The sequence below is a fragment of the Pezoporus wallicus genome, unplaced genomic scaffold, assembly GCF_028554395.1.
Source record: "Pezoporus wallicus isolate ANWC-B61680 ecotype Strahan unplaced genomic scaffold, APGP_CSIRO_Pwel_v1 contig_8649, whole genome shotgun sequence".
Lineage (NCBI taxonomy): Eukaryota > Metazoa > Chordata > Aves > Psittaciformes > Psittacidae > Pezoporus > Pezoporus wallicus.
In genome coordinates this window covers 438,090-461,697 of record NW_026639134.1, presented here as the reverse complement: position 1 = coordinate 461,697, position 23,608 = coordinate 438,090, and the positions used below count along the sequence as shown (strand labels likewise).

General features: G+C 45.1%; 1 protein-coding gene across 5 annotated transcripts; it reads right to left on the bottom strand.

The window, feature by feature from the left end:
- Positions 1-415: 415 nt before the first annotated feature.
- CARD19 (caspase recruitment domain family member 19) lies at positions 416-22,759 on the bottom strand. Of its 5 annotated transcripts, none has more exons than XM_057413792.1 (7): positions 22,542-22,759; positions 16,019-16,082; positions 11,235-11,377; positions 9,197-9,350; positions 5,037-5,096; positions 3,117-3,188; positions 416-789 (listed from the first exon to the last, which is right to left on the bottom strand). In XM_057413792.1, the coding sequence occupies exons 2-7, from the start codon at positions 16,050-16,052 to the stop codon at positions 677-679; spliced, it is 576 nt and encodes a 191-aa protein (XP_057269775.1). In that variant the 5' UTR covers positions 16,053-16,082; positions 22,542-22,759; the 3' UTR covers positions 416-676. The 5 variants fall into 5 exon arrangements, with proteins under 5 accessions (XP_057269775.1, XP_057269778.1, XP_057269777.1 ...); XM_057413795.1 differs by lacking the exon at positions 22,542-22,759 and adding an exon at positions 18,679-18,863; XM_057413794.1 differs by lacking the exon at positions 5,037-5,096.
- Between the last annotated feature and the right edge of the window lie 849 nt (positions 22,760-23,608).

Genomic DNA, 23,608 nt, shown 5'->3' with positions numbered 1-23,608 from the left:
CTTCAGATCAGCCATTCCAGTCCCTGGGACCCTCTGCGGGCTAGGCACCAGCCTGCACCAGCTCCAACACATTCCAACCACAGCCGGCAGGTGAGTGCAAACATGAACAATGGAGGCTGGGGTGAGGCACGACAAGGAGAATTAAAAGACCCAAGTATGAGGCATACACAGAGGTGACTGGCACTGATACACTTCATAGGTGCCAGTGCCCACCTCAGCTCAGGCAGTGCATCTACACAAAACAGACAATCCTGAGATGGAAATCTATTTCTTAGTAAGGCTTTGAGTGCATTTGTTTCTTTTTAAGTTACTTATCACAAAAGAGAGGCTAGCATTCTTTGAACAGTTGTGATCCTTCATTCCAGTATAAAACACATATGCAAACATGGCTTAAGACCCATGATCACTTAGGATGTAATTTTAAAGTCTGTATTAAAAATATTTTTTTATCCCAATGATAAATATTTTAAAATAAGCATTTACAAAAATAAATAGTCCATTTCAATAAGGAAGGACATATATAGCTGAAATTCTGAATACATCTTGAGGCACTGCAATTACTGATGAAGCTAGTTAATAAAATCTTTGGTATGAGAGCATAGTACATTAATATTCATGCACTGTTGTCTTCCTTTGGCAGGCATACTGTACAGTCAAGCGAAGAGGCGGCTTTTCCTTAATTTCTTGATCTGTCTTCCAAATACAACATACAAATATTTCTAACGTGTCTTCCTATGATAATAGGAGAAAAGCCCAAGATTCTCCTGGCTCTTGCTACGACTTTCATATCTAAAACAGAATGAAGACGGGAGGAAAAAGAGAAAGTGAGCACATGTGAGTTTCATTCCAGCTCATCAGCAGCATCTACAGGAAATAAAAATCAATTTAAAAAAGTACTCTAGAGGAAAGCCCATTTCCTTCAATACTGCACACATCAACTGCCAAGACAGGGTAACGATGAATCTGCTTGGATGCATCACTGCAAGGTCAGACACATGAAGAGGAGATTGCTGAGCAAGGGGCTCAGTGTAAAGGGGCAGCTTTACACTGACCGCAGCACCAGATGGTGCAAGCCTGGAGCACCACATACAGGTCTGGAGGTTCTGTTACACATGGGGCTTTGAGATACTGCATAGGTACAGGAAAGAGCCTCAAAAACTGGACAAAAAAAAGCCTTGGAATAAAACACTTGGAGAGACTGCTCAGTGATTTTAGCTAAAATAAAGAGAGAGCTACGAACAAGGGGGTAAGGGGCTCTGCAGCCTGGCAGGGAAAGTCCTACCAAAAGTGGCAGGCTAGAGCTGAAACCATTCAGCCTGAGAAAAAGACACCCACTTCTAACACTACAGACAACTCACTGGGATCAAGGGAAGTGTTCAGAAAACATGTAGATGAGGCCCTCAGTTATATGGTGTAGTGGTGGTCTTGGCAGTGCTGGGGTTAAACTTGATGGTCTTTTCCAAACCAGCTGATTCTGGGAAGTTATGGTTTCTCATTTTTTGTGGGTTTTTGTTTGGCTTTTTTTTTTTTTGTACAAGTCCCTGAAAGTTTTTTGGAAAATGCTATTAAATGGTGGTGACTGAACCTGATGAAGGGAAGTGATGGCAGCTAAGGAAACACACAGGTTAGCCTCAAAGGTCTAATGGTTTCCTTTTAGCCTTAAACCCTGACTCCATGGACAGTCCAGCTGAGGGACTCTGATCTGCGGGTGAACGGTAACACAGTTCAGTCTCCCACATCACCTGAAGCTCCAACCAGCTCCCAGTGGATGTGGAAGCCAGAAGGCTTGGGTCTGTCTCATAGGATCACAGAATCATAGAATGGTTTGGGTTTGAAGGCACCTGAACTGGTGCTACTGCAGCCTGCACCTCTGGGAGAAAAACAGTAAAGAACAATGTCCAACTGTAACTGTTGTGACCTGGGTATGAGGAGCAGAAGGCACCAAACCAAAATGGAGTTTGGATTCTGCTCCCCACCTACTGTGTGGAGACTGGCACTTCTCCCAGTACCATGCAGAGAAGTGGCACCTCTAGAATCAGCTACTCTCTTCCCCTGGATCCCTCCCACTAGCCTTGACCCACTGCTTCGCTGGAAGTAATCCATGTGGAAGCATCAACACACTTTCTGCTCTGAGCCACCACTCTCACAGCAATGCTGGGTGAGAAGGTAGGACTGTGAGGAGGAGCCCTGCTGCTGTGAGGAGGCAGGTGACGTTCAGCTGACAGGGAGAGCTAATGCCCCAAGCCAGACACAGAGGCAATGGCTGTAGCTGCTCCAGCTCAGCAAACTGAGCCAGTGTCCTCCAGCCCCATGAGTGGTCATGCTCCAACCAGCTCCCAGGAGATGTGGAAGCCAGAAAGTTTGGGTTTGTCTCATAGAATCACAGAATCATAGAACGGTTTGGGTTTGAAAGGACCTTAAGATCACCCAGTTCCGACCTCGTACCATGGGCAGGGACACCTCACCCTAGACCATGTCACCCAACCTAGCCTTTAACACTGCCAGGGATGGAGCATTTACCACTTACTTGGGTAACCTGTTCCAGCGCCTCAGCACCTTCACAGTAAAGAACTTCTTCCTTGTATCTAACCTGAACTTCCCCTGTTTCAGTCTGAACCCATCACCCCTTGTCCTATCGTTACAGTCCCTTATGAAGAGCCCCTCCCCAGCATTCTTGTAGTCCCCTTCAGACACTGGAAGCTGCCCTGAGGTCTCCACAGAGCCTTCTCTTCTCCAAGCTGAACAACCCCAATGTTCTCAGCCTGTCTTAATATGGGAGGTGCTCCAGCCCCCTGGTCATCCTTGTGCCTCCTCTGGACTTGCTCCAACAGCTCCATGTATGCTCATGACAGCTGGGAATCATGACCCATTGCTATAGCAACAGGAGTTCACGTGACTACTGTCTTTAAAAAGAGCCCCGGTTTGTGGCATCCTCTGTAGGGAAACTATCCATTATTTATATCTCATCATGCCTGAAGCACAATTTGTATCCTAACCTCATTAATGAATGATGACACTTTGACCAGCTCTAAGCCATGTTAGACCAAGAGGCATCCTGCTCTCCTGGCCCACACTGGAGTAAGGCAATCTCAACGAAAAGCACTGGAGCAGATTACCTGAGTTACAGCAATACCAGAACAATGCAAATCCCGCAGCAACGCTAAAGCAAGCGAGGAAAAATACCGGACCTGAAGGAAACGAAAAAGGAAACACACTGAGACACAAGAGAGCAGCAGCAGTTTAGCTCAGTTCCTAAATCATCAATGGCTATTAATATACACAATTAAATGTATTCAAATGAAGCTAACACATTCACCATTATGTATGTTCTGTAGGTAGAGTACTATGAAGCACACTTACTACACTGTAATCAATTTTACTAGTTGCTTTGATATCACTCACTGTTTGCTCCAGTTCATCTAGCTATATGCTCTGAAATGTAAGTGAAAGCTTCCTTAGATGTTTTCTCACTCTTAAACTTTGTGCAAAAATCCCTTTAAACTCTACAACAAAATACTAACCATACAGCTGGGTCCTCACCACACAGCGTAGTGATTTACTCTATGAATACTCCCCGTGACCAATGCACTGCCTGTGGGCACAAGCACATCACAGGAGACTGCAGTCCCTCAGAAGCAGGTTCTTAGGGTCTTGGTTTTTTCCTACGTATGTATTACAAATTCCACTTTTATGCCAAGAACAAATATTCTTGTTCCTTCTTACAATTCTCTGGCTGCTGAAATGCAGAGCCACACACACATCTACGACAAGTCTCCCTCTGGAAATGTTTCCTTCAAGTGCTTGCCTGGAATTACATGCAGTTTAACACTGATGTTCATTACTGATGTTCAATAAAACCTTTCTAATTCATAATTCTCCACAGAAAAAAATCATAAAGACTTATAACTGCTTCTTTATTATTTACAATTCTGTTTGTATTTACTTCTTCATTATGAATATAGCTACAACTGAACCGAACCGAACCTGACAATTTAAGGATAAAGTACTGCAGACTGACAAATTAGTGGAGCTGACTATATGGTCAAAGTCACAGAGGAAACAGTAAAGGAGCAAAGATGTGGCTGTTCCTTTGAATGTCATCTCTCAACGAGGGTGGCTACCAGCCAGATGACCTCCAGTGTGGGGCCAGCTCTTCCATTGGCATGAGTAAAACCAGAAATAATCTCATTTTCTTATTCTCAAGTACTTTCTCTGTTCCTCCTGTAATGTTATGTTGCAGTCAGCAGTAGCAATGTGAAAAATCTGAATAGCAGTTTGGTTCAATATTCAAAGCAACCACAACACAGGCAAAAAATATACACTGAGTTACTGTTTTTCTGCCCCTTTTTTTCAGTTTTATCTTGGGGAAAACAGAAAAAAAAAGTGCATAGAAGGTGCTTTTAGTCTCTCATAATTGTATCCAAATTACTAAATAAACACCAATTAAACTTCAATGACAAAACTGGTCACTATACATTTGGAAAATTCTCCCACGTTCTTTCAGAAGTTCAATTCCTTTTCAAAATATTTTTCAGCGAATAAAACATTTGCCTCTATAATCTGCACATTGAACAGAAGGGGAAAAAAATTAACATGTTTTCCTAAGGAAAATATGCTTAAGTTCACCCTTGCTCATCTTCCTATCTTTGTTTTCAAATGATTTTTAATTATATTGAAAGCTTAAAAAAATTAAAAATGTTTAAAGTTACATAAAAAAATTACTGATGGCCTCATGAAAAATTTTAGCAGCAGCAGCTGAATAGACCTTGATGTTCAAGTCTTGAAGAAATCATAGAAAATTATGAGTTCAGCTATAACAGTAAATATTGATTAAGCTCTACAGTCTCTTGAATTTCCTGGCATTGGTTTCCACAACTGCAGTTCAGTACATTTTCCTCCATTACTTCCACTTAACATATGACAGTAAAGACATCATAAAACAAACAGTTACATGAAATGCAAATTACATGATAAAATAAATTGCATCATAATCTGAAAAGCCATTCCATCCGGCGACACTGTTTGCATTTATTTACCCCTGTCATTTAGCATATATTTCTCCTTGTCAGTGTCTATCTCTGTGGAATCTGTGGTTTCTAGAAATAAAAGCAACACATGAAAAGTTAGTACTTGGCTTAAGCAAACAAACAAACATAATCAGTACATGCAAAACAGTGCAAAACAACACATTTCAGAAAAATACCCAATTTGGACATAAAATATAAGCCCCTTCAATGGCAGATGATCGCTAAAGTTAAATCTGGATATACGCTGATCAAAAGACACAGGCATACAGTCATTTGAATACAACTGTAAAAAGCTGCAGCAGCACCTTGGATCTGGTTAAGCACTAACCACATAAGTAACATTACACTTGTTTCCCAAATGAGGAAAATAGGAGCCAATCCTTCCAGAATGCCAGGAAATTTCATTGTAATAAATACAAATGAATTGTTAATATTGCTAATCTGAAAACACCCTTGTAATTTAATACATTGCCATTCTTTCTGTTCTTGAGTAAATCTCTGGGCATTGATGTATCTGGCAGATAAAGCAGCACTTGGAACAAAATGCTTGGTGCAGATTACTGATCTAAATTCTGGGTTTGGCTAAAGACACATTCAGCATCTTTGAAAGTCTGCAGGCTCTAGGTGCAGATAATTTTTGCCTCTATCTTTGTGCAAATTCTAGTAGAAAAGGAGGTTGACCTTAAGACAAGGTGTTCACTAGTTAGCAGCAACAAAGGAGTTTCTGATTTGGGCAGAAAGACGTGCAGCTTTTTTAGAGGTGCCCTTGCCATATAGATGTGGAAATAACATTACTTGCAGAATGTTGCACAGCAACACTGAAGAACACCGCTGTCCCCATAAATAGTAGAGGAATGATTTTCCTTTAATGCATCATGACTCTGCACAACAACTTTTTGAGCCAAGCCTCTTTGTGGTCAATAGGATTTAAAAAAAAAAAAGCTAGGAAGTGAGAACTGCAAATCTGGCAGTCAACAGGGCAGAATTTGAGACTGTTTGGGGTCAACTATCTCCTTCTTTTACATGACAATCTGGAGCTAGGAAAGGGGCCTTGGAAAACACCAAGTCAGCACAGGGGACCTGCTGCCAGCCAAGCTGGTGGTGAACATCTACCTCCCATGCTAAACGAGCCCCCTCAGGGGATGAGAGACATGGTGCTCAAGCAGAACAGAAACACCTAAGGCACTTTGCTGCAGAGGTTGAGACTCACTGAAGGGGAAAGAATTGATGCAAAGCTTCCACAGCACACCCGAGATCAATGGCAACCCGACACATCCTACCTGTTTTGAGGGATGGCCTCCCTATGTACTTCAGCTAAGAAATCTTCACACTTCACAGCACAGCCAAATCTCTCCACTTTGTAGGCTATCGATGTGGGGCTAACCTTTCTAGTCTATGTCAACACTGACAGAAATAAAAACACTTTCTGAGTCACCCGGATGATCCTGTTTGGCTCCAGCAGCTTGGAAGCTGCCCATGTCATGGGCCTTACCCACCCTCTAGTGGAATTCTGAGAGATTACTCAACACTTCACTTGCACTATATTAAACTGAAGGCAAAGAAATTTTGTTTTAGCACAAATTTTAAAGTTGTTTTAAAAAAATTAAAAATAAATCCAACACCTAAAGGGGCTGCAGGAAACCTGGAGAGGGGCTTTGGACAAGGTCCTGTAGGGACAGGCCAAGGGGAATGGCTTTAACCTGCCAGAGGGGAGACTGAGATGAGCTCTTAGGCAGAAGCTCTTCCCTGGGAGGGTGCTGAGGCGCTGGCAGAGGGTGCCCAGAGAAGCTGTGGCTGCCCCATCCCTGGCAGTGTTCAAGGCCAGGTTGGACACAGGGGCTTGGAGCAAGCTGCTCTAGTGGAAGGTGTCCCTGCCCGTGGCAGGGGTTGGAGCTGGATGAACTTTAAGGCCCCTACCAACCCAAACCAGTCTAGGATTCTATGACCTCTGAAAGGATTTCCTCTGAAAGATATCTTTCATATATATACCTGCATGTAACCTATTACAGAACTCTGTCCTGGCCATAACTGATTCAGAGAAAACTCCAGGAACATCATCAGTGTCCTCACCAATAATTTTCCTAGGTTTCATAAAGCTGCTTATTTCACTTCAATTTGCATTTAGAACAAAGTTCCCATGTTAGGGATTCCCTTTTTTCTTCACACTTGCAAATTCTAGTGTCAATTTTATAGCAATTCTCTGCTACATTTGACTAATAATTCAGCTTAAAATGCTGCACATTTATTGACCATTCAACCCAGAATGCAGACATCTGTTTTAGCTACAAACATTAACACAATCATTTCATTATTTCCTCCTCAGGTCAATATGAGGAAACTGCAGAATCTCAGCACATATTTTCACTCAGTTATTTAAATAATTCTTATTGTTCTGATGAACATAAGGGAGTGTAACAACATGCAGATCAACATGGTCACAGCTATGCTATTTCTAGTACTCAGCTGAATTCAGACCATCTATACGGGATGTAGTCAGGCTTTGGCTACTGCATCCCAGTATGCTAATACACATTTTCAGAAATGGGTTGTAGAAGGTATTACTTAATATTTAACACGGCTTAAACTCTTACACAATCAACACACTCTTGAAGTTCCATTCTTAGTGACTACACTAAGATTGCTAAGTTGCTTTTAATTAATAAAGGCTGTCTGCTGCCTTCTAGTCAGGCTGGCAGACAAACTTGTTGCTCTTGAGCTCTACCTGGGTAAAAATAATAGATCCAAGACTATTTGATTTAAGAGCCTGCTCCCTCAAAGGGCATGACTTCTGCAAGGTGAGTATCAGATCAAAGGCACTATCTCAAAGCTGCTGCAAGGCTGAATCAACTGGGATTCATGTTCATCTGAGAGTCTAAGACAGAGATGGGCCCAACTTTCCCAGTTCAAGAAAGTTCACGTACGGATCTGGAGACCTAGGTAACTTTGCAGCCTCCCTGTGCAAGCAGGACAACAATGGTGCAGTCTTCTACTGGTACGTTTCTGTACTGAGTAGAAACAAACCCCTTCCTTCAAAATGAAAGGCGAAATGAAGCTAGACAATGCGTATCTTCAAAGGTAAGTACAATTTACATGTCATTTTCACTCCAGAAACAAAAGAGGTCTAACCTATGGACTTTTGGTGTAAAGGTTTGAATCTCAATGGAGTTTTTGACCTACATGTCTGAAATAGCCCCTGGCACCTAACTGTGAATTTTCTTACAACTAGAAATCAAGCGACCGGTGAAATATTAGAGCTGTTAGATACTTTATAAGGATTTCTTAAACTGCAGTCCCTTTGCAGCTTCATTAACTGAAATGTGGGAGCTTTCCCTCAAGCTCCTTAAGTCACTTCAGTATGCAAGATGCCTGAACGCATTTCCCATCCATCTGGAACACTGTGCTTTTCTCAAGTTCATCAGGCTGGAGTGGCGGGAAACAATACCAAACCAACCACGAAACACCAACACATAGCAAGCATTATCCCTGGCAAGCCAGGCTGGATACTTTCCGTTGAAGAAATCAGCTCCTTTGCAGTACAGAATCAAATCTGTTTGAGCCTCAGTCCTCCTGAAGCAGATACATACATAATTGGGGGGGCGCTGTTTATGGATATCACTCGGATGTCAGCGGCACAAACCAAATCCTAAATGCCTAACATCATAGTTCATTCATGACAAGGGCCTATGAAATGTTTGTTCCACTTTAAACTAGATACAACTAGGAGATATATGGATGGAGGGAAAGCCAAGCTTCTGGGCCACCGGAGTTTTGAACTTAACAAATTTGAGTTTTGTAATGTTCTCATGTCAGAATAAACACATAGGAAACAAGCCATTAAGAAGCAGCGGTTATGAAAAGAGAAACTGTACTTCGTAAGAGCTATATTTCTGCCTTACGTGTTGCACTTAAACTCTTTTAAAGACATCCTTCATATTTCAAAACAATCAAAGCATTTGGGTCTGCCCACATTAGTCAACAAATAAGAACTATGCAGTCAAATCCCCTTACAGCTTTTGGAAAATTCCAGTCAGAGGAAATTAAGGTATACCCCAAAAATACTTAAATAACCTAGACAGGTTACTTAAAAACTCTAAACCTCATCTGAAATGAGGTCTCGTGGTACACCGATGAGGAAATCCACAACTCCATCAACTTATGAATCAACTTACTGAGGACTTTCCTGCTTGGTAGGTCATCATACAGCTGTTCAGCATTGATCTGTAGAGCCCTGTAAAACTCTTGGCAGTGTCTCTCTCCTTTCTTTTGAAGGTGCTTTATGAGATCTGAAAGTCTGGTATGGAGTGATGCCTTTGGATTTCTGAACTGTAAGAGAAAAGCACTCATAAGAAGAGAGATGACAACACATCATTTTACAGTACACCAGGGAGTGAAGATACAGAGCTTATTTTATATTTGCTAAAAAAAAAACAAGTCACAAAGAGAGGGGAACCTAAAGAGGACATACAGCAGTCTTCAGGACACTGAGCTCCATTTGGTTAGCACTGCCTGATGGAGAACATACTGCCTCTGCCCTCCCTCATTCCTTTTTCTGTCCTGATAAAAGTGAGTTACTCTCCGTTTGAATGTGTTTTCCCTGTGTTCAAACTAACACGGTGCTCGCTATTCTATAATTTGATTCTGACAGCTGTTGATAGAAAACATTAACAAATCTTACAGTAAAGTTTTCTGGTTTCAAATTTTCCCTTATTTGCCCAGTAATGATCATCCAGAAAGGTAGTTTTATACTGCTTGCATTTGTCCTAATGTGTTCATTATTCCAATATTGTATGTTTCATTGCTTCCAGCACAATTAAATGCTGCAACATGTACAAATTCTCAATACTCAGGCAACATGGCAAGCAGCTGCAGAAGAACGTACCCTTTTAATGTAGCCCAAAATGTGGTATTAGGAGACCTTACAATGAGAAAGAAAACACATCAAATCAATTTCAGCTTATCTGGAAAATGACCAAACCATTCTCAGCAAAGCATTGTACTTCAGACCAGTACAGCAGGTAACCTTTGTAGTATACTTCTGATCAACTCCTGCTCTATGGGGACAGAAATTAAAAGATACCTTATATACAATACTCCTTATTCTGACAAAATTCCAAAACTTCCACAAGGTGTACTGGATACAGCTGAGATTGTAAGCTTCCTAAACACTAAACACAGCTGACAGAAACTTCCCTGGACCTCTGTGAAAGCAATTCATTTCTGTCTGCTAAATGCAGAAGTCCCAGATTGCATTTCACAGATTTACGTGTTTATGCTTTTTCTTTTTTTTTAAGCTCTTGAGGAAATGAGATGATCTCTCACTGTGCATGTCACACTGTTTACCTTAACTGAGTGGCTAGACTGGCTCAGCTGATGATCTAGCACTGCTCTGTACCACTGGAACACTACTCATCCTCATGGAGTTTGATTATGACAAAGCTAGACCTATGTTTCCTAGAGTTACAATACTGCTATGCCAAAACCCTGAGTCTTGTGCAGACAGTGAAGGGAGGGTGGCCTTTCTCCATACATAGTGGCACCACTGGAAGGTGTTACTAATTCCATCCATGTCCCACAGCTCCCACACTTACACACACTTTCTCTATCACTACTTAGAGTTATTAATCATATTAATCAGTAACTAAAATAGATTAAGATAATACAGATGATTTTGTGGACACAGCTGGATACAGCACAGATCATCTGACAAGGCTCACACTGACTCTTGTGAGGAGGTAGGCATGCAGAGCATTTAGTCACCCAATGGGTGCAATCCTGACACAGAGTGATTATAAGATAGCGTGCTTCTGCACACACAGTGTCAGTTATCATGGCTGGAACTGTGGCATTAAATTACTGATGAAGAGAGTGCCCTCTCTCATAACACCTTGGCACAGGGAATATGTCAGCCCCATGACTTCTCTCATATGAGATGCCAGATACAGCTGGTCAGCAAGTAAGAAGTGAGGCCAGGTTGGATGGATCTTGAGTGATGTGGTTTAGTGTGATGTGTCCCTGCCCATGTCAGGGGGGTTGGAACTATGTGATCCTAAGGTCCTTTCCAACCCTAACTATCCTATGATTCTGTAATTCGGTGAGGAAGATTGGCTGCATGTGGGACCAAGAGTCAAGCTGGAAAGAGGGCAGCTGAGCTACTGACCCGCAAAAACAATGCAACATTCAGAGATACAGTAAAATCCATCAATTTACCTTTTCTGCTTCTGCATTGGTAAGAATTTGGGGGTAGACTCTGTTAAGCTGAAGAATAATTTTATCAACTACTTGCTCATTCAGTCGGCTATTGCTTGTAAGAAAGTACACATCGTGCTGCAGCCGATGACAATACGATTGATCTGGAGATAAAATAACAAACCACAGCAGTTAGTTAGCAAGCCATTTTTTAATTCTGTACATGTAATTTTCCTAACACTGGTTAAATAGCTAAAAAAAAATTACCACCATCACATAATTTTAGAAAGCTGAATTATCTGTTAGGGAACCAGAAGATAGCCATGCGCTTTCAAAAACCCATCCACTTAAAATGGCATACATCTGAATTCCTGGCTGGTCACTTATGCTGCTCTCCCTGTCCAAAGAGAAGGTTCTGAACTATTTAGGTGTCAAGCACTGATGATGGAATATTTAATCAAATACAGCCCTAAAGTTGTTAAATCACTGAAGATGTACCTTCTGTCATTTATGGAGTCAGATTATGGAGATTTAAAGTAATGTGTCTTATAAATTTTTTGATGTAAATATGAAACCAGACACTGAAACAGAACTGGAAGATCAGGAACAGCATCTCTTCCAAAGAGCCATCCAGCTTTTTAGGAAAGGACATCTGCCTTAACTTCTTACAGGAGCGGGGAGAAAAGGCAGTCCAAAAGCAGTACATTTTTGCCATGGACATACATTCAAATAAACATACAGTTAAAATACATCTTTCTCTATCAACCCAAATCTCTGCAAATACAGAAATCCAGAAATGCTGTTGTTTCAGGGACCCTTTCCAATTCAACAGCAATGGATTTTGCAGCAGCATAGCTTTCCCTATAGCTCCTTGTTTATAGCGCCTAGATTAAGACAGGGACAGACTGGTTCCACAGGTAACTGTGCCTTTGTCAGATTTAGAAAGGGAGTGTCCATGACCCTGTCTGAAGTAAGTGTTAAAATGACAATACACCACTTTATAACCCAGCAGCATCGAAAACCAAACCAAACCACACCCGCACCCTCAGCACATTCCCCAGGTAAAACAAATGCACAGGTTTGTGGTATTTTGGCTATCAGAAAGTAACACAACCATCAGCTCTTTGTGCCCTGCAATTTACAGAAGATAAAGGAAAGAATGAAGGAGAAGAGTCAGGAAACTGCCATGATGCACTGCACCTGTGCACAGCCCTTGCCCTTTCTGTACCGTGTTTGGGGGTTTTCTGTATTACACTGTCCTTTTTCTGTATCTCTGTAGCACTAACAGTATTTACAGGAAAGTTCTCAGGACAACCTCCCACTATGACCACCATGCACTAGTAACTTCTCCAGTGCCAGTGTCACCGCTATTCAAACAAGAACACACAGCTATTGATACTCTAAGAGAGCTGTGATTCTACAGGCACAACAGCATTTCAGATAAATTCTTACTTTTTATACAAACATCATATTATTTCCATTATTTCTAATGCCTCACTTTTCAACAGCTCACTGTCAGGGCAGCTTTTTTGTGTACTGTCAGAAATATCCTGCTCTGACATACTTGCTGTGCAACCCCCTTTTGTTGCAAGAAGTTCCATGTCGTCTGATTCAAGGTTGAGATCAAACTTCTCTTCAAATCAACACATTAGCATACACAAGAGGCTGTGTCAAGGACGAGGAAACTGTGCACTTGAGTCTGTTCATGTCCCTGCAACTTCCTCCTCCTTCTGCTCCATCTGCTACATGACTTGCAGTGATTCTCAGTGTCACCAACAACACTGTACCTTCAGCAAACTTACAAAGAAAGTGCACTAAACCAGGGACTTACAGCTAGCAGAGCAATTAAACTTCAGATAAAGAACCCCAGCAAGTGCTGAAACCGTGACAAAATTCTGGCAGGAGGAGTATACAAAATAAAATAAAAGCAGGCTCAAAGGGTCATCTCCTTCCCTGGTTCTTGCTTTGCTGCTGCCTTGTCATTACTGATCCCCACACAGGCAGTGTGCACAAGCGTTAATTACAGCAGTGAAGTTAGCTGTGACAACTGAAGATCACAATTATCCAAGAACATCTTCTGAGCAGTGAGAAGCACTCCATGTCCTCGTGGCACTTTCATTTACACACGCTCATTACACCACCACCAGTCTTACTGAGGGCTTTGTGCTGCCATCTGAAACCTGGCTCCCACTGCTCGTCTAATGGGGCAGAAGCCTCTCTGGGATTTCAGGACTGGCTGTGTTTTCTTCCCATCTAAGCCAAAAGGCAGGAGAGGAGAATGAGACGATGCTCTTGGCCCCTCTGCCTACTGCTAAACTGTGCCTGCCATGGATAGGTCTTACGCCTGGCTCAGGCATTTGCAAGAAACTTCTCCCATCCTATGGGATGCTCCGTTTTTAAGAAGTATGCTTCTTCCACATTCCCACAGTCACATTTTGCCTGCCTGCACCTTCACCTCCTCCAAATTACTTAAGTATTTAGGATGGGGTGCAAGGTTTAAAACTGCCAGAAGAGCATTCCTCAAGCTCAACACAAGCTCAATCAAAGTACAGCAGAAGTGTCTCACCCTTCAAGTACAGAATCATAGAATAGTTAGGGTTGGAAAGGACCTTAAGATCATCAAGTTCCAACCCCCCTGCCATGGCCAGGGACACCTCACACTAAACAGTGCCACCCAAGGCTCTGTCCAACCTGGCCTTGAACACTGCCAGGGATGGAGCATTCACAACCTCCCTGGGCAACCCATTCCAGTGCCTCACCACCCTTACAGGAAAGAACTTCTTCCTTATATCCAATCTAAACTTCCCCTGTTTAAGTTTTAACCCGTTACCCCTTCTCCTGTCACTACAATCCCTAATGAAGAGTCCCTCCCCAGCATCCCTATAGGCCCCCTTCAGATACTGGAAGGCTGCTCTGAGGTCTCCATGCAGCCTTCTCTTCTCCAGGCTGAACAGCCCCAACTTTTTCAGCCTATCTCCATATGGGAGGTGCTCCAGTCCCCTGATCATCCTCGTTGCCCTTCTCTGGATTTGTTCCAACAGTTCCATGTCATTTTTATGTTGAGGACACCAGAACTGCACACAATACCCCAGGTGAGGTCTCACAAGAGCAGAGCAGAGGGGCAGGATCACCTCCTTCGACCTGCTGGCCACGCTTTTGATGCAGCCCAGGATATGGTTGGCTTTCTGGGCTGCGAGCACACACGGTGGGCTCATGTTCATTTTCTCATCAGAATCTCACCTCTCTCTTCTGAAATCTTTAGTCTCTCCTCTGAGAAATCTCTGCTCAAACCACACAAGGGACTGCCTTCTGGCAAACCAGGGGAGAGAACATTCCCATCAACACCAGCGCAGAATTGTGCCTCAGCTACTAAACTTAAAGAAAACAAACAAAAAAGCCCCACCAATCCTGGTGGCTGGATCGTGGACCCTGCTCTGGAGAGATAAGCATATCTGGAAAGCACATGTGCACATCTGAAGCCGCCACATGATGATCTCAGGCACAGCCTGCCCCAGGAGCTTCAGCACCTTTGTTATGGCAGACTTGCTCCAAAGCACTGCCAGCCACGGCTTGGTTACAGGCATACAAACATAACCATGCCATGAGGTTTTATAATCACAGCAGTTTTTTAGTATTGAACATGCCCATTATTTATGTTTTAAAGTAAGAGAAACCCCAAACAAGGCAGCTTCACAACTGCATCAAGATTACTCGATGTGCTGCCACAAGAATCGAGGGAGTGGCTGTTTAGGAAGTTTGCATATTTACTAATTCTTCTGGCTTATGTTCCCAGTGTGGTCACCACCTTTATACTTTGGGAGGTATATGATTGAGGTGCTTAGCAATTACACATCTTTTTTCTCCTTCTCCTTTTATCTCACTGCCTCATAGAGACAACAGTTATTGCAAGGAAAATGTGAAATCTTTACATTAAGAAGACTTTGTTTCCAAGCATGAGTCACCCCGCTATTAAAAGGACAGTGGTGCTGGCAGCCAGCATTTGCCTAGAAAGTTCAGAACAGCAGTACTGGAAGACAAGGTTGATTAACCACAGCTTACAGTACAAGCATGACACTGTCAGGCATTAGGGCATCAGAGATTACAAGGGCACGTAGTGCTAGGACAAGGGGAATGGCATTAACCTTCCAGAGGGGAGATTGAGATGAGCTCTTAGGCAGAAGCTCTTCCCTGTGAGGGTGCTGAGGTGCTGGCACAGGGTGCCCAGAGAAGCTGTGGCTGCCCCATCCCTGGCAGTTCTCAAGGCCAGGTTGGACACAGGGGCTTGGAGCAACCTGCTCTAGTGGAAGGTGCTGGAAGGGGGTTGGAACTGGATGAGGTCCCTTCCAACCTAAACCAGTCTGTGGTTCTGTGATTCTATGATTATTTATACCCCCAGACTGCACATGGGTAGTATCTAACTCCAAATTTGTCATTTGATGTTACTCCAGTTGCACACTCTCCTCTGTCAGAACAACTTAACAGGGCTTAATCCTGTCCACATGTTTTGGATGCAGCTGCAGGTCTTCTCAAACATGCAGCTGCAGTCGAGGAGTTGGAGGGTTGGGGTTGGACTGAGCTCAGTAAGAGAAGCAGCAAATACAGCTGAGGTTGGATACAATGCCACTTAAGCTTAAAAAAAATGTCAGTATTTTCCTTACTAAGAGGAACTGTAAACTTGTGAAAGAGACAGGAAACTCAAACAGCCTTCGACAGCCACGAGGAAAACATGACTAATAATTCCATGCTATTGACTTACAATTACTACAAGCCCGTCACACCTCATACACGACCGCTTTTTCTCTTACCCGAAGTACAGAAGGCCTCTGGCATACAGCACATGCACACCGCGCTGACATACACAGCCTGCACCTGACCACACATGGAAGGAAAGGAAGTACATGTATAATTAAGAGATATTAGAGAAAAGCAAGTGATTACTGGTTATTTGTAGCCAGCTGCTCCTCAGACAGAATAAAATCCATAAAATCAAGGATAATGAAAGTGCAAGCAGCAAGTGACAGCAGCAAAGCAACACACATCATTTTTTACCTGCAGGCAAAAATCACCCTCACTGCAGCCCTTCAGATAATGACACATCTCAACTGTTCTTTCCAAACAGGCAATTAGGTTTCTGGCAAGGGCTGAAGAATGACCCAGCCTCTACACTAAGGCTGACAAAATATATTCTGCTCATGGAATTAAGGCTCCCTGTAAAAGCCTCCTTCAATTTGCCAAGCAAACAGGATCATCACAAGCTGATAAATTCAAACACAACAGACACAAACCCCAACACATCTCTCTGACATCTCTCTATTCTCCGTAACACCACACATAATTTGCAAAACTCCATTCCAGAAGCCTCAGTGGTATGTGCTGTGCTATGCAAACACAAGCTTTGGCTTCCTGTAAAGCTACTAGATGATTTTCATTAACTTTATAAAGGTAAATTGACCTTGAAAGCACATGACCTGCCATTTGTATGTGTCCATGCAAACTCCTTGCTGAAGCCTCTCAGGTAAGAGCTTAAAAAAGTCTCTCTCAACAAAATGTTACCTTAACATAAATTTAATTTTTGGCTTTTCCCTTTCAAGAGCCCAGGAAAGGGATGCTGAGGATTTAAAAAATAATCTGCCTGCAGAGAAATGGTCTGAGATGATCAGATTGCACTGATTACCAAATGCACCCTCGATAACAGCAGCTGGTCTGCTCCTCTGGCCTGGAAGCAGTGATACAGAGGTGAAAGACAATGCGTCCCCACCCTGGCTGCACTCACCCACTGCCACATGCTGGTGCTACCAGCAACTCAGGAACCAGAAGTCAAGTCTCTGACAGCACATCACAGAAACACAAATTGTTTAAATTGGAAAAGACCTTTAAGGTCATCCAGTCCAACTGTTAACCATCAACTCAGCACTGCCAAGTCCACAACTAAACCATGTCTCAAGCACATCTACACGGTTTCTGAACGCTTCCAAGGATGGTGACTCAACCACTGCCCTGGGCAGCCTGTTCCAATGGCTGAGAGCTCTTTTGGTGAAGAAATTTTCCCTAATCTCCAGTTTAAACCTTTCTGGTGCAACTTAAAGCCATTTTCCCTCATCCTATCGCTTGTTACTTGGGAAAAGAGACCTACCACCACCTTGCTGCAACCTCCTTTCAGGTAGCTGCAGAGTTCTGTAACTCATCTTTACCAAAAATACCTTCTCAAAATAGAAAAAAATAATAAAAGACTGAGCAAAATATTAAAATGCTCTTGATACTAGAATGTGACATTCGCTTACAGGTATTCCCAGTCTTCTGAGCTTTGTACAAAGGCAGCTCTGAGGACGACCTGGGGGTGCTGGGTGATGAGAAGCTCTCCATGACCCAGATTCAGGGTCCGCTTGAGCCCAGAACCCCCCCGTGTGCCAGGCTGCACCCCCAGAGCATGAGCAGCAGCTCAGGGAGGGGATCCTGCCCCTCTGCTGTGCTTTGGGGAGACCCCCCCTGCAGCCCTGATCCAGCTCTGGGGCAGCAGCACAGGAGGGACGTGGAGCTGTTGGAGAGAGCCCAGAGGAGGCCGTGGAGATGCTGCGAGGGCTGGAGCAGCTCTGCTCTGGAGCCAGGCTGAGAGAGCTGGGCTGGGGCAGCCTGGAGAAGAGAAGGCTCCTGAAGGGGAGACCTGAGAGCAGCTCCAGTGCCTGAAGGGGCTGCAGGAAACCTGGAGAGGGGCTTGGGACAAGGGCCTGTAGGGACAGGCCAAGGGGAATGGCTTTAACCTGCCCGAGGGGAGACTGAGATGAGCTCTTAGGCAGAAGCTCTTCCCTGTGAGGGTGCTGAGGCGCTGGCACAGGGTGCCCAGAGAAGCTGTGGCTGCCCCATCCCTGGCAGTGTTCAAGGCCAGGTTGGACACAGGGGCTTGGAGCAAGCTGCTCTAGTGGAAGGTGTCCCTGCCCGTGGCAGGGGTTGGAGCTGGAGAAGCTTTAAGGTCCCTTCCAACACACACCAGGCCGTGATTCTGTGATCTGTTACCTCCACCCCTGCCCCGGTGGGTAACGCTCTCGCTCTGTTACACACACACCCCCGAATCTGGCTCGCGGGCCGCAGAACCCCGGGACCGGCTCCCGCCCGCTGCCGCGGCACACACCGCCGTGCCGGGGGCCCGCCCGGGACGCGTGGCTCCGCAGCGCTGTCCACACCCGGCGACGATGCCGAGGGCTGCAGGGCCGGGTTCCTCCGCGCTACCGCCCGCGTGGGGCCGCTCGCCTACCCGGGGCCCACCGGCAGGCCGTGACCACGCCGTTACAGACTCGCCTCGGAGCTGCCGCGCTGACGGACCGAGCACGGGCCGCTGGCGGCACCAAACCCTGCCCATCACTGCCTCCAGCCGCAGCCCCGCGGGGGCAGCGCCGCCGCCTCAGCGACCGGCCCCCTCTCGCCCCGGCGGCCCCGCTACCGCCCCCGGCCCTCCCCGCCCCACACTCACCGGGCATGGCGGCCCGGCCCGCCGGCGGGCTGCGGCCTTCGTGTGGGGATGGCAGCGGGGCGGTGCCCGGAGGAGGCGCTGCCGGAGGCGGCGGGAGGAGCGGAGCGCTCGGGGCGACTCCTGGGGCTTCCAGGCCGCGTCGCGGCGGGTCAGGCCTCGCCGTGTCAACCCCGAGGGGTAAAACACGTTCGTCTGTAATCATGGAACCACAGAAGCACAGACTGGTTTGGGTGGAAGCGACCTTAAAGCTCATCCAGCTCCAGCCCCCTGCACCGAAGAGAAAGTCTGAGCCTTCTGTGCAGTTTGTGGGGTTTGAAACAATCCACAATTAGTGATGCCGCAATTTAATTTCCCACAAGTAATTTAACTGTTCAAAATACCCTGCCTGCATTTTTGCAATATCCCTATGCAGCTTACAGTTTTATCCTGTGCTGCAGCCCTGTACGCTTCTTTTACGTGCTTGATATGTAAGGTAAATCTGACAGGTAGCTACTCACACCCAAGGAGCAGGGACCTCTCAGTCAGAGGAAAGAAAGCTTGTGGCGAAGTACCTAATTAATATTATTACTATATTAACTTCCCGAGGGAAGAAGGACAAGGAGATCCGTGCGTTTGGAAACCTCCCATCTGCACAAGATTTCATCCACATTTAATTACTCGGTGAGGTATGGAAGATGAAACACCCTCCTGCTGCAGGGCAGCGAAACTGAACCTTAGCTTTGCAAACTGTGATAAAGAGGTATGTTATTTATTACTGCAGAATTTTTACTGCAAAGACTGGCATTTGTATAATGCATTGGGAAAGGCAGATTTCTAGTACGGCAAAGACACAGGGTGATCTATAATCATGGTTTGTCTTGAAGCTATGAAGAAAATGTTTGTGTTGAAGAGGGACAGAAATCTTCTGGAGGGATTAAAATCACAATTGGCAAACTGGTAGCAGACTGGTACGTAAAAGGCTTCAATCTGCCCTCACACAGGCACCTCTTATTAAACCAGTTTGCCTCTCTTAGGAAGGAAGCCCCAAGGAAACTCAACCATTGCCTGGATGATCACTAGTCCACAAGATCCCAAAAGGTTTGCCCTGTTTTGCCTCCAGGCCTGCTCAAACCCAGCATGTGGAAAAGCTGTACCAGTATCCTGGGACTGGTTAAACAGCAAAACCAAAACATATGGCCCCTTGGAATAATGCATGTCTTGGGAACATGTAGCACTGAAGCTGGAGTCAGCAGGTCCTGGCTGACAGGCTGGGACTTCTCAAGCCAGCAGGGAAGGCACCAGTTACCAAATGGGAGGTAAGAAAGGGTTTGGTGAGGGTGTGACTGAGCTTGGATACACACTGGACACTCTCATAGGAGAGACAGCTCCAGCAAGCCTGGGAGTTTAAAGCAATGAAAACAGAGAATTTGCTGGCAGTTTGTGAGGGCTGCTACTTGGCGGTCTCATGGAGGGATTTCATACCCAGCACAACCCCAGCGATGGTGCTTGGGGCATGCCAGGGTGCTTCTCGCTCGTCCTGGGGCAGCATTTCACTAGCCGGGTTAACCAAGAAGTCCTGAAGCTGTCTTCTGGATAACTTCTCTGATACCTCGCCTTTGTTGCCAGTGGCTGGCCTTCCCTGCCAGAGTGAAGCTTCTATCCTGGCAAGGCTCTCCAAGGAGAGCTGCGTCCCACCCCAGTGCCATGTCACACACCACTGTGCTCTCCATGCAGGGTCTGAGGAGCTCATTGTGGAGACCCTCTGGGTGAGCACAGCCAGCACTACAGTAACACACGCACCATGATATGCACCTAAGTATTTGCTGCACTTCCATTTCAGTATTTAGAAGGGGCCTGTAAGAAAGATGAGGAGAGACTTTTCATCAGGGCCTGTGGCGACAGGACGAGGGGTGACGGTTTTCAACTAAAAGAGGGGACAGTCAGGCTGGACTTGAGTAAGAAATAGTTTACAATGCCCAGGGAGGTGGTGGATGCACCATCCCTGGAGACATTCAGTGCCTGGCTGGATGTGGTTCTGTGCAATCTGATGTAGTTGAAGATGTCCCTGCTCACTGCAAAGGAATTGGACTAGATGAGCTTTGAAGGTTCCTTCCAACCCAAGCTATTCTATGAGTAACAAATGAGATACTTGCATCCCCACACTTCTTGAAAATGTTGGTTTGTATCTCTGTACTACAAATGGAAGCAGTTTTTTTATGTCTAGAAAAGTGTAAGAAAATGGGTAAAAAATGCATAGCAACATTTTTAGTATTGTCAAATGCTGTGACATTTATGGTGTGTGTCCTTAGGAAGATGAATAAACATCCTGAGTTTATTCCATTTACCCTCAGGAATCCAGATCTTCCAAACAGCATGAAAATAGATCTTTCAATTATTTTTATTGCACATGGAAATCTTGATCATGCCTGTATCAGTGTGATTTTTGGCAATGTACTGTAGTAACAGAAACAGGCACCTTGTGGAAAGGAAACTGCCATTTTATAACTCCTTTTATCATACATTTTTAAGACTATTTCATCTGTATATTAAAACAGTGCAGCACGAGGTGTTGCCTAGTACTGAGAAGCAGTATGGCATGCTGGGGATTTGTTTTCATGCCATTGTGAATTTACTGCAATTTGTGCTCCTCTGAAAAGTTCACTACCAGAATCTAAACCACAAAACTGAAAAACTGGTCATCTTAATGTGACACAGACTGAAATCTCTAATACAGATCTTGGATGGTTTTTAGCAGATGGCATTTCCGAGCACAGCAAGTGAAATGGAAATGAAAATAAATCATTCCAGAGAGCTGCCGGTGTGCAGCACCATGCGCCACGCTGCCTGGAGATATTTTTGTCCTATGGACTTAGATAACGACAAAAGTCAGGGGTTAAATATATCTCCTTGTGCCCACGGCACACAAGACTGTATTGCTGTCTGGTTTGCCTTGGAAAGAGAGATCTTAGGGAAGTCACACTGCCACTGCAAGGGCAGCAGGAGGAACATCCATCTGCATACATGGGGCACGTCCTCGGGGAGGCACATACTTGGCTGGAGATGGGCCACCAAATGCCTCCCATGGAATGATCCGTGACATTCAGTGCACACGGCTGGTTAGAGAGGGCACACACTTGGTACTGGTAAAAGCAATGAGCGTATTCACACAGCACTCCAAAACCCTTACATGTTTTGAGGCAAATGGTGCCTAGCCTGAAACTGCCCACAGACTGAGCGGGACTGCACGAAGCCCCCGCTTCCTGCTGATGGGAGGCAGAGCTCCATTCTGAACTTCGTGATTCAGTTCAGATTTCTCTCTCCTAATTTAGTGGCTGAGCTGAGTGTCCTGCCCATGGGTATTTTTTTCTAAAGGACAGCAGTCGTATTTCCTGGTTAGCTAAACTCCAAATTGCTGTTTCCTCCCTGCTGAACCATTTGTTTACTTGAGTGAATGATTTGATTTAGTAAATATTACCCTTCTACGGCAGCACAGGCACGTACTGTTTTCTTGTTCTGTTAGTTGTTAAATCACAATATGGTTTCTTATTTTCCCACAGCTGAAGAGGACTGGATCTCTCCAGCAACAAATTAAATCCAGAGAGTGCATGCAGTTCCTTTAACAAAGTCCTTCTTTGTGTCTAAGAAAATACAATGAAATATGGCTTAAAAGCTCAGATTACACACTGAGCTCCCTTCAGCAAGTTTTAGCTAATCGCTTAGAAAAAACTGACTCTTAGAAGGATAAAACATAGGGAAGGCAGCGACTGGGTGGCCACTCCCGTCGGAGACGCTGCCCCTCCTGCCTGCGCACTTCTGTTTCTGCAGATTCGGACTTTTCGGAGCAGTTGTTTCGCCCGCGTTCCTCGTCAGCAGTACGCACTTACATGTCTTGTAGAGCATGGTCCATAGGTCTCAGGGGTCCGCGGCGTGCGCGGTGCCCCTGCAGCCGGAGCGCCGTCCGCCGTGCCCGCAGGAGCAGAGGTCACTGGCGCCGTGCAGAAGCGAAAGTCAAGGGGAGGCAGCGGCTCCGGCTGTGCGCAGGCGGCGGCTGCCCCCCGGCGTGGCCGGGTCACCGCTGCTGCGTGGCGGCTCCTTCGCCAGCAGCGGTTTGCTGGGGGTGTTTAAGGAACGTGTCGTCCCCCTGAAACCCAAGCTGTTGGTTTATTCAAAGGCATGGGATGGAGTTGGGGGTTTTGTTTGGTTTCTTTTCTTGGTTTTGGTTGCTTGTTTCTTTGTGGCTTTGTTTTGTGGGGGTTTTGTGTGTGTGTGCTTTGCAAAGAGAATGGGCGATTTTCTAGTCTTCTTTATATAGTCATAGTATTACAATTGGTATTCTAGGACAAGGGACGTGGCTTTAACCTGCCAGAGGGGAGACTGAGATGAGCTCTTAGGCAGCAGCTCTTCCGTGTGAGGGTGCTGAGGCGCTGGCACAGGGTGCCCAGAGAAGCTGTGGCTGCCCCATCCCTGGCAGTGTTCAAGGCCAGGCTGGACACAGGGGCTTGGAGCAACCTGCTCTAGTGGAAGGTGTCCCTGTTTAACTGGGTGAGCTTTAAGGTCCCTTCCAGCCCAAACCAGTCTGAGATTCTGTAGTTCTATAATAATCAGGTTTTATTTGTTCTTTAGAAGATGAAGAGATGAAGAAATGAAGAAAAACAATTCTCTGACTCCAAACAGAAAGGCAGAAGCTGTGCCGCAAGTTCTCAGCTTTTTATTCCTGACCAGCTAAGCCAAACTATTAGATATGAATAGAACTGACTTGGGCAGAATCATAGCTTGGATCATCCTCAGGTCTGAAAATCCCTTGTATTTTTTCCATGACTGATTTACACACACCCTGATTCTGCTGTCTGCCACCCCATCCTTTGAAATTTTGGTAGCACTAGTAAAACAAGACCGTGATGCAAATTATGGAAAAATTGAGTACCTCTTGTTCCTGGCACAATGGAAACTT